The 14,039-nt window shown below is 38.5% G+C and overlaps 1 protein-coding gene across 1 annotated transcript in view; it reads right to left on the bottom strand.

Moving 5' to 3' along the window:
* Window positions 1-14,039, bottom strand: part of LOC129241866 (fat-like cadherin-related tumor suppressor homolog) — an 86,051-nt gene that overhangs the window by 34,936 nt on the left and 37,076 nt on the right. The window contains exons 2-9 of the mRNA XM_054878409.1: window positions 11,270-12,198; window positions 6,688-9,271; window positions 6,502-6,608; window positions 4,404-4,611; window positions 4,283-4,344; window positions 4,050-4,205; window positions 3,600-3,966; window positions 1,276-2,284 (exon numbers count right to left, since the gene is read on the bottom strand). Coding sequence (XP_054734384.1) covers window positions 1,276-2,284; window positions 3,600-3,966; window positions 4,050-4,205; window positions 4,283-4,344; window positions 4,404-4,611; window positions 6,502-6,608; window positions 6,688-9,271; window positions 11,270-12,160 — 5,384 coding nt within the window. The 5' untranslated portion in view covers window positions 12,161-12,198. The remainder of the gene's footprint in view (window positions 1-1,275; window positions 2,285-3,599; window positions 3,967-4,049; window positions 4,206-4,282; window positions 4,345-4,403; window positions 4,612-6,501; window positions 6,609-6,687; window positions 9,272-11,269; window positions 12,199-14,039) is intronic.

The raw sequence follows: 14,039 nt of genomic DNA, 5'->3' as shown, positions 1-14,039 counted from the left end.
TCTGTACTAAATTCGAATTTGACGGGCGTCGCCCACAGTATATTTTAATGTTTAAAATCATATGATTTTCTTTAAACTTGTAAAAATAAAAATATTATTATAGTTGCACATGGTCTTCTTTATAATCTAGCTAAAATGATCTTAATATAGATAACGGTTTTAAGAGTTTTTTTTTAATAAACCACTCATAGAATTGCGCTAAATTTAATTGTCTGTACGCGTACTATTCGTCGAGATTTAATCGTAAGGCAAGGGGTTAAGCAGGTATATTTTCTACTCTGAAAACCAACTGACGTTTAATGCTAAGGGATTTCTAAGCGTGCGCCTTAAAAGTTAGGACGAAGTACTCTCTTTGGAATAATTTTGTATCAAATCGATCTATATGCATATTTGGCCACTTGTAGCAGTGCCAAGTTGGTTTCATCTTATCATTTAACACCCATTGCAGAAGCTGTGGGGACATTTCAGAGAAGGAGACTGTTCATCACTTTCTCTGTAAATGTCCAGGTTTGACAGCTAGACGATTAAGTTCACTGGGTGCTCCTTTCTTCGATAGCCTGGGGCAGTGCGCCAACCTAAATCTCATCAATCTTCTCCATTACATCAGCAGCTCTGATTGGCTGTAGATCAGTGCTGCCCATCCCATACATCAATTGATCACACGTATTCTTACTCTCCATCGTTCAGTCGTTAGCAAACCAGCAACGAATAAACACTACGTTTGTCCGCGACGCTTAGTGTATGCAATACAATGCCCTGTGAGAACTTTTTTATGCTAGAAAATGCCTTTGGCGACTTGCAATGCCTTTTATGTTACAAGTCGTTCAAAGGAAGCTATAGATGTAATATCAAAAGGCATTTCGATTCCTCCCACAAAAATTTTCTACTCCAATCCAATATTTATTTATTTTGGTTTAAATTTCCCACTGGGCTGCTCCCATTCTATCGTTCTCACTTATACACTCACATTTTTCATTTTGGACAGCACTGCTGTAGATATCTGCTTAAGCGCTACTTGGAGAGTGCGAGAGTGGTACTTTAACCATTTCACCACCTACCTACCTGGTTTCATCAAATAAATGAAACCGTAGTTGGAATCCATACAAAAACGATGCTTGCCTTTTTTGTTTGTGTTTTTCCTAAAATAATTTTTCAGAAGTAAGTCGATCGTTATCCTTTCGCCCCCCCCAACTACTTTTATTTAAGTTGAAAGCATTTTCAATTTTTTACTAAGATAGTATTAAAATTTTGAAAGTAAACAGCTCTTTTACTTACTTATTTTTCTCATAATCAATGATGTCATTCGCTGTTATTACACCTGTCGAGGGATTAATACGAAAACGATCACCTTCATCACCGTCCTCCACTTCATAGAACACAGATGACGATGAACGCGCTTCCACTTGACAAACAAATGTACCAATGGGAATACTTTCATAAATTTCGATGACATTTAGCGGCGCCATAAAGATGGGAGGATCATTTTCGGACATTGTTACAATAATGTGTAGTGGCATTTGTGAGGATAGTGGCGGTTCACCGAGATCTGTGGCCTTTATTTGCAACATATACTCTTGCATTTTGTTAATATTCAAGCTCTTCGATAGTGTAACTATGCCCATTGTTGGATCGATCTCGAAAGTATTCCCCACATTCCCAGTTATAATGGAATATTTCACTTCAGCATTCTTTCCACTATCCAAGTCTAATGCTGTAAGTTCGGCCACTTTCGAGCCGATCGCCGCACTCTCTGGCACTTTGCTTTGCACGATTTTGCTCATGAATTCTGGATGATGGTCATTATGATCGTGTACGGTTATCACGATTTTCGCATAATTTCGCTTAGCTGGTGTACCTTGATCCTTTGCGATCACTATTAATGTATGATGCCTATTCTTTTCGTAATCCAAACGTTGTGTGACCAGTACATTTCCACTGATGGAATCTACGCGAAATAATGAGAGCGATAGAGGATCTTGTGCGGCGTGTAGAGTGTAAAAAATTTTATTATCCTCATCTTTATCGGTTGCATGCAGCTGCATAATGATGGCTTCCTCCTCGATATTCTCCGATATATTTACATAGTACATATCTTGTGTGAATTGCGGACGATTATCGTTGATGTCGACAACGCGTATATACAGGTTCGTGTTAACGATATGTGTGCCATCCGTAACGCTGACGGTCAAATTATACGAGGCCTGTGTTTCACGGTCTAAGCTTTTCGATAGTAAAATGTGGCCATTGTCCTTGCCGATGTAGAATTCATTGCGTTCGTTGCCACCTGCAGTGAGGAAAATGTTTTATTAGATTTCTTTAAGAATTTGCTGAATAATAATTTTTTTTATCAAAGCATGAGGGATGTTTTTACCACTTGATGTTTTCATCCAAGGAGAGGCCTTGAAGGCCTTCTGTAGGCTGAAACACAATGGGAATTGGTACGGCCCCTGTCCGGCAGTGGACAACAGAGTAGGCATGGACTTCGAGCCAACGAGCCTCGTCATGCCCCTTGACTCCATGCCATCCAAAGATACTTGAGAAAAGATACAGTGTGGTGCTGCCAGAGGCTCAATTGTGGTCAAATTCAGAAAATGAGCCCGGCAAACACTGTTCTTATTTTTTTCACGGATGGCTCCAGGACCGTGCACTCTTCCAGTTCTGGTGTCTACGTGGAACCAAGCGCGACAAAACTACACTTCGTTCTTGGAATTCATGCATTTGTTTTTTAGGCGGAGGTGTATGCTGTTCAAGAAGCGATGATATTTGTTGTGGAAAACCGATGGAGAGGCAGATCTGTATGTGTGTATAGCGACAGCAAAGCTGCGCTTATGACTTTGACAGCCCTTCAACCACCTCAAGGGCAGTACTGTAAATCCTGGTTAAACCATGTCGGCAGACATAATATCCTGATGTTAACATGGGTCCCGGGACACGTGGGTATCGCGGGTAACGAGATCTCTGACTATTTAGCCAGAATAGGCTTTGAAGCCAATTTCCTTGGCCCGGAGTCCGTTTTGCCACTCTCTTCTGCAGCCATCAAAGGCACGGTTAGAAAACGGGTTACTCTAACCCACGTGAGCTTGACAGGCTGAAAGAGGCTGCAGATGGACAAACCTGTCATGTCCGACCGACTGTGGCAGTTCCTCCTGTCACTAAGCAGAGGGTACTGTAGGCAGCTGGTTGGACTGATGACGGGCCACTTTCTATGAGCAAAGCACATGGAAAATGTGGACATTTTAGGCAGTGCACTCTGCCCAGCATGTGGTCAGGAGGATGAGACGGCATACCACTTTCTGTGCGTCTGCCTGGCCTTCGCTCGAATCAGGCTTGAGGTCTTTGGCACTGATGTGTTAAGAAGCGACCACTTTGGCTTCTTGGCACCACCAGATCTACTCAGATTTCTTCGAAGGTCGAGTAGATTTAAAGAAAATTAAAAAAGGAACCCGAGTGCACTACAATAGACTTTATTGTGTCTGACTGTTAGTCTGTCCCGACAAAAAAAAATAGTAATAATTAAAAACAAGTACGAAGGAGACGTACATAGCTAAAAGGGATTTCTGCTCGAATGTTTTACTATTTTCTATTGTCATTAAACTCACCCGTCAAGTTGTACCACAGATGGTCGTTGTCTTCATCAGACGCCTGCACGAGTGCAACCAAAAAGCCTGGCCGATCGCTTTCTGTCACATCAATGCGACTATCGTCCGCCTTTATGGTAGGTGCGTGTGGGGAATTAGTTGAAATCGTTATAACAACTATATTCAATTTGGCATTTTGGCTACGTTTCGGATTTCCATTATCTTCGGCGCGTATATTTAAATCATATTCTGCATCGGTTTCAAGTGGTTTCATCAGATAAATGAAGCCTGTGTCAGGGTCCATGCGAAAGCGATTCTTGCCTTTTCCGGATTTGATATAATAAGTGATACGTCCGTTATCGCCGATATCATTGTCTATGGCGCGCGCCTAGGCAGTGATAAAAGTAGTAAAAATATTATTCGTATTTTGTATTTATGCGATCGCCGTGTTTATGCGTAAATAATGAATACCTGGAAAACTGTTTCGTTGATGTCCAGAGTCGATGGGACTTGAATTTTGTAAAACCGCTGCTCGAATTCTGGACTATGATCGTTTATATCTTCGACTGAAACAACAACTCTCGTAGTTGATGTCAGAGCTGGAGTGCCGTTATCGGAAATGGAGATCTATAGTGTGGCGGAAGGAGAAAGAAAGAAAGAGTCATTTAATGATTATGCTTTCTAAAAAGAAACAGTCTAACAACCTCTAGGATATGCTCAGCTTGGTTTTCTCTATCTAATTTTCTTTCCGTTGTCGTTAAATCACCTGTAGGGGAATTTTTTTTTTTTGTTATTTCAGTGTAAACATTTATCACTTACTCCTACCTGTGGTTGAATTCAGTTCGAAGAAACCTTCCGGATTTCCAGACGTTATGCGATAAGTAAAGAACTGAGCTGGATTTTTGTCATTGTCGTAAGCATTTAATTGAATGACTGGCGTATTCTCTGGACTACCTTCCAAAGCAGAAACGTAATAGACTGGTTTGTCAGTTAACGGCACATTATCGTTCTCATCCTCCACCTGAATATTAACCTGCATATGAAATAAATTAAGATAAAAGTTAGATTAGGTCGAGGTTCCCAAAAAGCAGCACATTAAACTCTAAAAAGGAACAAAAATGACAGCGGTTGAACACATAATTAGAAAGGCGATGCGTTTTATTTGCATAATTCAGTAGCCGACTAATTTTGCACCTGAAATATCTAATACGAAATTAATTAAATATAAAAATATTTAAGTTTCAATGGGATAAAAACAGAACGGCTGAGGAGAAAATGTCTAGAGGTATTCGCTCTAAAATCTAGTGACGATGAATACAACTCCCAAAAAGCCTCTCTACAATTATACAAATCAATAGATATGTGTCCTTTTTTTTAAATATGGTATTAGCCTTACACGTATTCCTTCCTACTTTTATGGTACATATCGCTCGTTTACTGCAAGAGTGTCTTAATCTCAAAAACCAAAATCCTGAGAAAAAGGGCTTGCCTCACAGAAACTCAGAATGTGTTCTCTCTTATTCATTTCTATCCCTAAAGTCATGATCATAACTATAATTTCTTTGCATACAATGTTGAGAATTTTCTTCCATATAAAGCATATGTTTGGAGGTCTTTATATAGAAGAAAATGGTCAATAATCTGTGGAAAAAAGTTTTTCAAAAAACAACGAGAATTGTGTCACTAATATTGAATGGGCTATAAAACTGCGTACCCAGCATTGAGAAAAAAATGAGCATACGAGTTGGGGATTTTGATGTATTTTTTGAAATATACAATATAAAATTTTTGTGAATTTTGTAAAAAATTTGACGGTTATATGATTTTTATAGCATAATGCACTATACTTTTTAAAGGAATACATAAAAAAGAATAAAATATTTAAAACCTTTAAAACACAAAACTATTTAAAACTTGGTAGCAGTTCACTAGACCCTCTCAGTGCGATGTAATCACCGATCGTCATCTAACTCATCTAACGGTAGGCTCAGGAAGCATGCTGTTTTGACAGGATGGGCCCAGAGGGAGAGGGGTGTTCGGTGATGATGCTAAAGAGGGAATGTGCATAGGTGGATAGTGTTGTGCGGGATACATGTCTACATACGCAATATAATGTAGAGGTCGATTCTGAATGAGTCGAAGTTTAACCTGCTACAATATCCAGACAGACGGCGGCCGTCGTAGCCGAATGGGTTGGTACGTGACTATGTAGGTTCGAATCTCGGTGAAAGACCAAGATGAAGAAAAAGTTGTTTCTAATAGCGGTCGCCCATCGGCAAGCAATGGTAAACTTCCGGTTGTATTTCTGCCATGAAAAAGCTCTACATAAAAAATATCTGCTGTTCGGAGTCGGCTTGAAACTGTAGGTCCCTCCATTTGTGAAACAACATCAAGACGCACGCCATAGATAAGAGGAGGAGCTCGGTCAAACACCCAAAAAGGGTAAATGGGAAAATTATATATATATGTATTATATTTATATATATAATTGAGCCAAAGTTATCCGTCATATCAAAGTCATGAGGCAGCCGAAGCTTTCCATCTGTAAGGGAGTCGAGAGTTTAGAAAGGTGGTGAGACTCTCCCAATAAATGTCGTTTAATGTCTGTCTATATACTGTCCGCACCAGTAGTTGCAGTTGTGTTTGTTTCTAGATCTCGTAGGTGTAGTCGAAGAGATGTCTCCTGACTCGGCTGGGAAGTGGCTCAGGCTCTAGCAAATGGCTGCAAGGCTGATTCCTACGATAACATTCAAGCAGGAATTGCTTGCTGAGCATTTTATTGTGCTCCTTAAAACTTGGTTGTTCGTGGCGCTTCTATTATTTTGAGCACATATGTATGTCCGTGAAAACTAATCTCAATTTCATAGGGCAACTTGCATTTAATTTATTACTAACCAGATATACAGCATAAGTATGTATTTACCTGTACACAACTGCTTAGCGGTATAATTGCGTGATCTTGAGCGCAAAGCGTAAGCCAGTAACTGGATTTTGTTTCAGCATCCAAGTGCGACAATGTGCGTATAACACCTTTAAATAAAAACAACAACATAAGTACTCGCTATAACTGCTACGCTTTAACACACGAATTGTTCCTGAAAAATCTTACCTTCATCATTCACCGCAAACACTCCCAGACCATCACCACCTCTTATGCTATAGGAAATCTTTGAGTCTGGTCCATTTGTATCGGCATCTTTTGCGGTTAAATTCATTACGAAACTGCGTTCTGGAAGATTTTCCTTCACCTTTCCTGTGTATACAAAATCACCGAATTCGGGCGCAAACCGATTTTCGTTCACATCAATGATCTCGATCACAACAGGCATATCCATTGTTAACGACGGTGTGCCGCGATCTATGGCGCTCACAATCAAGTTATGTACTTGTCGTTTCTCGTAATCCAGATAGCCCAATGTCCTTATAACGCCAGTGTGTTTGTCGATTTTGAAAAGTTCTTCAACGACGAGGTCTTCTTTGATCGAGAAATATATTTCACCATTAGGCCCGATATCGATATCGGTTGCTTCGATTGCTGCCACCACAGTGCCGCGCGGAATGTCCTCACGTACTTTGAATATGAATTCTTGTACACCAAATATTGGTGCATTGTCGTTAATATCCTCTACCAGTATATTTATTACTGCTTCCGCTGTGAGCGGTACTTCGCCATTATCCTTGGCTAGTATGTGCAATTCATACTTGTCCAGCTTTTCTCGATCCAACGCGTTTGTCAAATATATGCAACCGGTGGTAGTATTGACGAAAAAATCTCTTGTCTCAGTCTGCATTATATAGGTAATTTTAGCATTCTCCTCGATATCTGCGTCGGATGCATTTAAGCAAAATATCAATGTACCATTAAATGCATTCTCTGGAAGATGAAAGGTTGCAAGAGATTTTTGGAAAACCGGGCGATTATCGTTGCTATCTAATATAAAAACGGGTAACAATTTCGATTGAGATTTCTGTGGCTGTCCGAGGTCGTAAACAGTTATATTTAGCACATATTCATCTTGCCGCTCCCGATCGAGATAGCCAATTATTTGCAGCTCGCCACTATCAGGATCAATGCGAAATACCGAATCGTTGTCACCGTCAGATATGCCATACACCAATTTGCCATTGTAACCTAAATCGCGATCCCTAGCTTTTATCCACATCACGGTCTCACCTAACTCAATGCTCTCGTTCAGTCGTAGTTCTCGTGGGAAGTCTATAAATTCCGGTGCATGTATGTTTTCGCCGTAACGGCTCGGCGTCAGTCCCAGATCGTTTATGAAGGTCTTTTCGTGAACATTGGCATTATTGCGTTCGGCTGCCGCCAAATTCTCTGCCAGACGTCTGGAGACACCAGTTTCACGACATTCAAAGCTACCATACCCGTTGAACATATCGATATGTTCCATAAATTCACTTTTCTCATCGCCCACTATTTCAATTGCAATGTTCATTTCATCAGAAAAATGTGTGCCATCGGTGGAGGACACATTTATATGGCGCGTTGATACGGTGATATCAGCCAAGTCACAACCTATCGATAGTATGCCTGTAGTGGGATCAAGATTAAAGCAGCCATCTTCATTTCCCGATATGAGGCGGTAGGTTATGAAATCGCCAGCATCGAAATCTATAGCCGAAAGTGTAAATATTTCCGTACCAACTGGTATATTCCGCATGACTTTACCGACGCAATTGACACGCTCAAACTGTGGGCGATTATCGTTGATATCTCTAATTTTGATTTGTAGCTCCAGCTCGGTTTGGCGTCGATACGGCAGTCCCCAATCTGATGCGCGTATGCTGAGCACATAAGATCTCCTCATGGTTTCGTAGTCGATTAAAGTAGTTGTTTTCAGTTCGCCTGTGAAATGGTCAATTTCAAAAGGTACCTCATTCAGATTAGCTATACTATATGATATGTATGCATTCTCGCCACTGTCTTTGTCTCGCGCTGTTAATTTCACAACAAAAGTGCCAGCCATTTCATTTTCATCTAATTCGATGGTTGTATTCATCGGTTCGAAAATCGGGTCATTATCATTCATATCCTGAATATTTACTTTCACCTTAGCCGATGATTGCTTACGGAAGCCGAGATTAGCTTGATCGATGGCGGAGACAGTGAGTGTGTAGAAGGATTTGCTTTCGGCGTCGAGTGGTTTTTGAGTGTATAACATGCCTGAATCGGGATTTATTCTAAATTCACCGCCTTCATTGCCGCCCACTATCTCCAAATAGACCATTGCATTCTTGCCTAAATCGGGATCAGTCACTTTCAGCCTTATGACGGGCATATTTGGTGGCGATGTTTCGGGTATTGAGATTTCATATAAATGCTTAGTAAATACTGGTGCGTTATTTCGTTCCTTAATGAAGTTTACTGGAATGGTTTTATAGCAGTGCCGCATGGGCACTCCTTTATCTTCGGCTCGCAACGTGAGATTATATTTTATGGAATCATTTAGTTTTGCAAATTTATTTATTTCAATATAATATTCGCCGACATTATGTGTTGGTGTGATAATGAAATTTCCATCGGGATCACCATCAACAATTTGTAACTTATTTATTTCGCCATGTTTGCCAGTGTCATTGTCACTGACCTTAACTATACCATAAATATTAGAACTAAAATTCGACGTTATACTTGAAAAAGTCTTAAAATATATTTCTGGAGTGTGTAAATTAACCTGAAATTGACAATTTGCAGTAATAGCGGATTAGTGTCGTTAAAAATCTCAAAATAAAAAATAAAAGTAACAATTTTAGTCTGGAAATCTTTTCAATTGCCAGTTTAGTGTCCTCCTGCTTTACAAATAATTAATGATTTTTTTACCCAAGAACCAGAACCATGTAAAATCGGTCGCTGAGGTCGAAAATTTACATAAACTGCGTTGGATTTTTTCTAGATATGTTAGGTTTAAGAAATGAGTAAAAAAGATTTTCGAAAATCGTTTTCTTATAACGGGTGATCAATTAAGAGGAGTTTTTTTCATTTGCGTTTTTTTTTACATCGTGTCCTTGTGGATTTGTTGAACAGCGTTTGGCATTTCATCATGGAAAGACTCACACCGCAACAACGTCTACAAATTGTTCAACTGTATTATGAAAATCAGCGTTCTGTGACAAATGTTTTTCGTGCGCTTAGACCGCATTATGGTCAACATAATCGGCCTGCCTTAAACACTATTCGACATACCATCAACAAATTTGAATCCGAATATTCATTCGTGGATAATTCTCGACCGAATAGACCACGTCCAGCAAGAAGCATTGAGAATATAGCGGCAGTAGCAGAGAGTGTACGTGAAAACCGCGATGAATCGATTCGGCACCGTTCTCAGCAACTTGGACTGTCGTATGGAACAACTTGGTCAATTTTACGGAAGGATCTTCATTTAAAAGCATACAAAATACAGCTCGTACAAGAACTAAAGCCAAATGACCTTCCTGCACGTCACCGTTTTGCTGATTGGGCTCTTGAAAAGATTGAAGAAGATCCGCTGTTTTCGGGCCAAAATTTTGTTCAGCGATGAGGCGCATTTCTGGCTCAATGGTTACGTCAATAAGCAAAATTGCCGTATTTGGGATGAAGAGCAACCAGAACAGGTTCAAGAGCTACCTTTACACCCAGAGAAAACAACGGTCTGGTGTGGTTTATGGGCTGGTGGAATCATCGGTCCATATTTTTTCAAAAATGATGATGGCCGCAACGTAACTGTGAATGGTGCTCGCTACCGTACCATGATATCGGACTTTTTGCTACCTGAAATTGAATCTAATGATCTCTACGACATTTGGTTTCAACAAGACGGAGCCACTTGCCATACAGCTCGTGAAACAATGACTTTATTGAGAAGTCATTTCGGAGAGCAGCTGATTTCACGTTTAGGACCTGTGAGTTGGCCACCAAGATCTTGTGATATCACACCTTTGGACTTTTTTCTTTGGGGATTCGTGAAGTCCAAGGTCTATGCTGATAAACCAGCTACGATTGAAGCTCTGGAAGCCAACATTACGACATACCAGTCGAAATGCTCGAACGAGTGATTGAAAATTGGACCTTCAGAATGGACCACCTTAAGCGTAGTTGTGGCCAACATTTGAATGAAGTCATATTCAAAAAGTAAATGTCAAAGAATGTCCTTTCAAATGATAAATAAAGGTTTTGAACATAATTTACATTTTTGTTGTTTTTAACTATTGAAAAAAGCACCTCATGATTGATCACCCGTTATATACATTCTAAAACTAAAAATTTTCATTTTTTGTTTGGTATGTAAACTTGTAAATCTTGAAAACGTTTACATTTAATGAAAACGAAGCATAATCTGCTATCGATGTTAGAGAATTTTATGATTTGCTTTTTCTTTTTTAATCTAAAACCGTTATTTGGCGCTATCTCCAAAACTACATAAAAGAAATAAGATTATGTACATAGATTTTCGGACTCAGGGACCGAATTTATATGGTTCTGGTACTTGTATAAAAACTTATGAATTATTTGTAGAGTTATCTTAAGAAGGAATATAAAGTCACTAAACTGACATTTGGTTTGATGGAAATGATTTAGCAACTAACCCTCTTGGAGGAATGGTATTTTTTTTCACTGAAGGGCTTCAAAAACTCAATTTGTATAGAGAATTTAATATTTAGGTAAATTATACTTGAAAACTTAGGACACTTACTTGTTCTACTGTAATGGAAACTTTCGCTTTACTCGATTGATGATTGTAATGATTAATGGCTGAGCCGCGATCGTTCGCAAGCACTGTCAAATTAAAATGGGAATTTTCTGTATATCTTAGCTGCCTATTTAACGTAATTACTCCAGTCGTGGGATGTATCGAAAAGTATTCATTGTCGATTAGAAAACTATAGTAAATTTCGCCATTAATTCCCAAGTCCGCATCTTCGGCTGTAACACGCAAGATGCTCCTGTGAATTGGCATATCTTCCGGTACGATTTGTGCATATTCAATTGGATAGAAGAGCGGACTTAAGTCGTTACGATCCAATACACGTATATGTATAGTGGTTTCCGTCTCATCACCCATATAATCATCGCCCAGATTGTATTTGATCATTGCTCTCACTTTCAACAAATATTCTTCATTCTTTTCTCGATTTAGCACAACGTTGCTAGTTCTTGTGCGTATTGCTAGAAATGCAATGTCATCAACTAGACGCTCTTCAGCTTTAAATAGCTTATCACGATCTCCTGCTACGATGCGATACTTAACCTCAGCACCCGGTATAATGGCAATGCCCATAATGTCTTCATGCGCCAGTGGTATCGCATATGTTTTGCCCACACTATTCTCGGGTATGGTGGCATTGTACAACTTGTGTCGGAATTTGTACTTGTTTAATGTGATATAGTTTGCAGTGCTGTGCAGTGACGTTGTCGCCTCACTTCGCTGATGATGATGCGTTCGCTGGTGTTGTTGCTCTCTTGGTTCGCGAACATCCGTTTTCGGATAAGTTGGTTGCAATAGGCAAAACCAAATCAAGATAATTGTCCATGAGGATATGGGCAGTTTTTGAGTCACGAACACTGCATAGCGTTTGATCTTCATATTACAAATACTATAAGAACAATTTACATGGCATAATCCTGCAAAAACGAAAACGTATAAAATAAATATAGATGCCATTTTAAGTATACATTTTTTCTTAAAACAATAACATGGTTAAGTAGAATATGTAAGTATAAAATATAGAGTCGCGAGATAAGCACGATAAAAAATAAATTTAAATAAGACAATAACGGCGTGAAATATCAAATTGATTATATCTTTATTTGGAAACTATGTACATTAGCGTGTCAGTTATTTGACCTATTTTTTTATACACAATATTTTTTCGCGGGCTACCTTCTAGTTTGGTTCCATTCTATATAAAAATGACCTCTGTGAAATTTGGAGCCAATCGGATAGGGGAAAGGTGTGCCCCCGAGCCTTTCAATATGCAAAATTTACCCCAAAATGACAAAAAATTTTAATTTTATTAAAAGTGTGTTTTTTATTATACATGAGTATATATACAGACTAAATAAGTAGTAAAAGAATTTAATTGGTAAAGTATATTAAATTATACATACATATATAAATTGAAGAAGGAAATTATTACCCATACAGTATTTAGCATACATAGTTCCATATGACGCTTACTTCATTTAGTTTAATAACAACATATAAAAAAAACTAAAAAAAAGAAATAACTCATTGAAGAAAACAAAATAAAAATTAATTAAAAATCTTTATTTTTAGATATAGTTTGTTTATTGTTGTCTGGGAACTTCTGTCGATAGTCACTTACAACTTGGAGCACGTACTGCATTTTTCGCTCGTTTTTTGTATATAACTTATTAAAAACCCCTTACTAGTTTAACACCTCTCTCCGCCGTATCATTTGTTATTTTAAGTTTATTAACTACTTTTAAAGCTTGGACGAAATCTTCTTGTTTGTGCCACCGGGCAGGATCTGTGCATAGGAATTCGTCATTTATGTTAAATCTTGCAAAGAATCGTTTTGTTTTGTTGAAGACAAATTGTTCAAGTCCTTGGTTTAATAATTCAGGAACTTAGCTTGTTTCCACGGTTATCCTTTTAATAATTTTTTTCGCAAACAGCTGTTGCCTGTTCTTTTCCACTACCTGATTGCAATGCAGGTACACCAAGAAGTTGGGTCACAAAATCGAAATTTTTTTTCTTCACTCATCTTATAGTAAATCATTTCAAGAATGTTGTGCCAAAATTTTAAGTGGATCGGAGCAGAACTCTCAAACTTATAGCCTTTGTAGGCACTCTACCTCGAATGCGGGGCATCGATAATTTCTCAGAGTCATTTTTTCAAACGCGTTTTTCCTGAAACGACTTCTTAAAAGTCGGTGCCAATCACAACTCCGAAACTATTCAACCGATTCTTTTCAAATTTGGCACACGCTTTCTAAATCAAAAATACCTCCCCCCTACACTGTTTTTTTTTATTTTTTGTTTTTTAAGGTGGTTTTTCACTTACAAATATGGCGAAATTTTTCGCCAAAAATGCTCGTTTTACGTTTTTTTTGCCACCAAAACTACAAAAATGAAAAAAAAAAAATTTTATTAATGTAGGGGGGAGCATTACGTCATACTTTAACTGAAAAATTCGACTTTTTTAGTTTCAGATGATTCTACGACGAATGCCGATTGGCACCGCAGAGCACCTCTCGAAAAACATATCTCCAAAAAAACTCTGTCATGGGCTTATTTGTCAATATTTTATTATTAATATTTTTTAAAAACTTATTGAAAAGATGTACAATAACATGTAACTGATTTTATTAAAGTATCTTAAGCCATATTTCTGTAAAAAATTCACAAAAAAAGTGTTTTTTTTTTAGCGCTAAACCCTACCTCCCCCTTAAGAACTGCTTATCTTCTTCAATGGATATGATATTCAATGCATTGGCGT

The sequence above is a fragment of the Anastrepha obliqua genome, chromosome 3, assembly GCF_027943255.1.
Source record: "Anastrepha obliqua isolate idAnaObli1 chromosome 3, idAnaObli1_1.0, whole genome shotgun sequence".
Taxonomy (NCBI): Eukaryota; Metazoa; Arthropoda; class Insecta; order Diptera; family Tephritidae; genus Anastrepha; species Anastrepha obliqua.
Note: the sequence above shows the minus strand (reverse complement) of the source record. Positions and strands in the feature narration are given on the sequence as shown.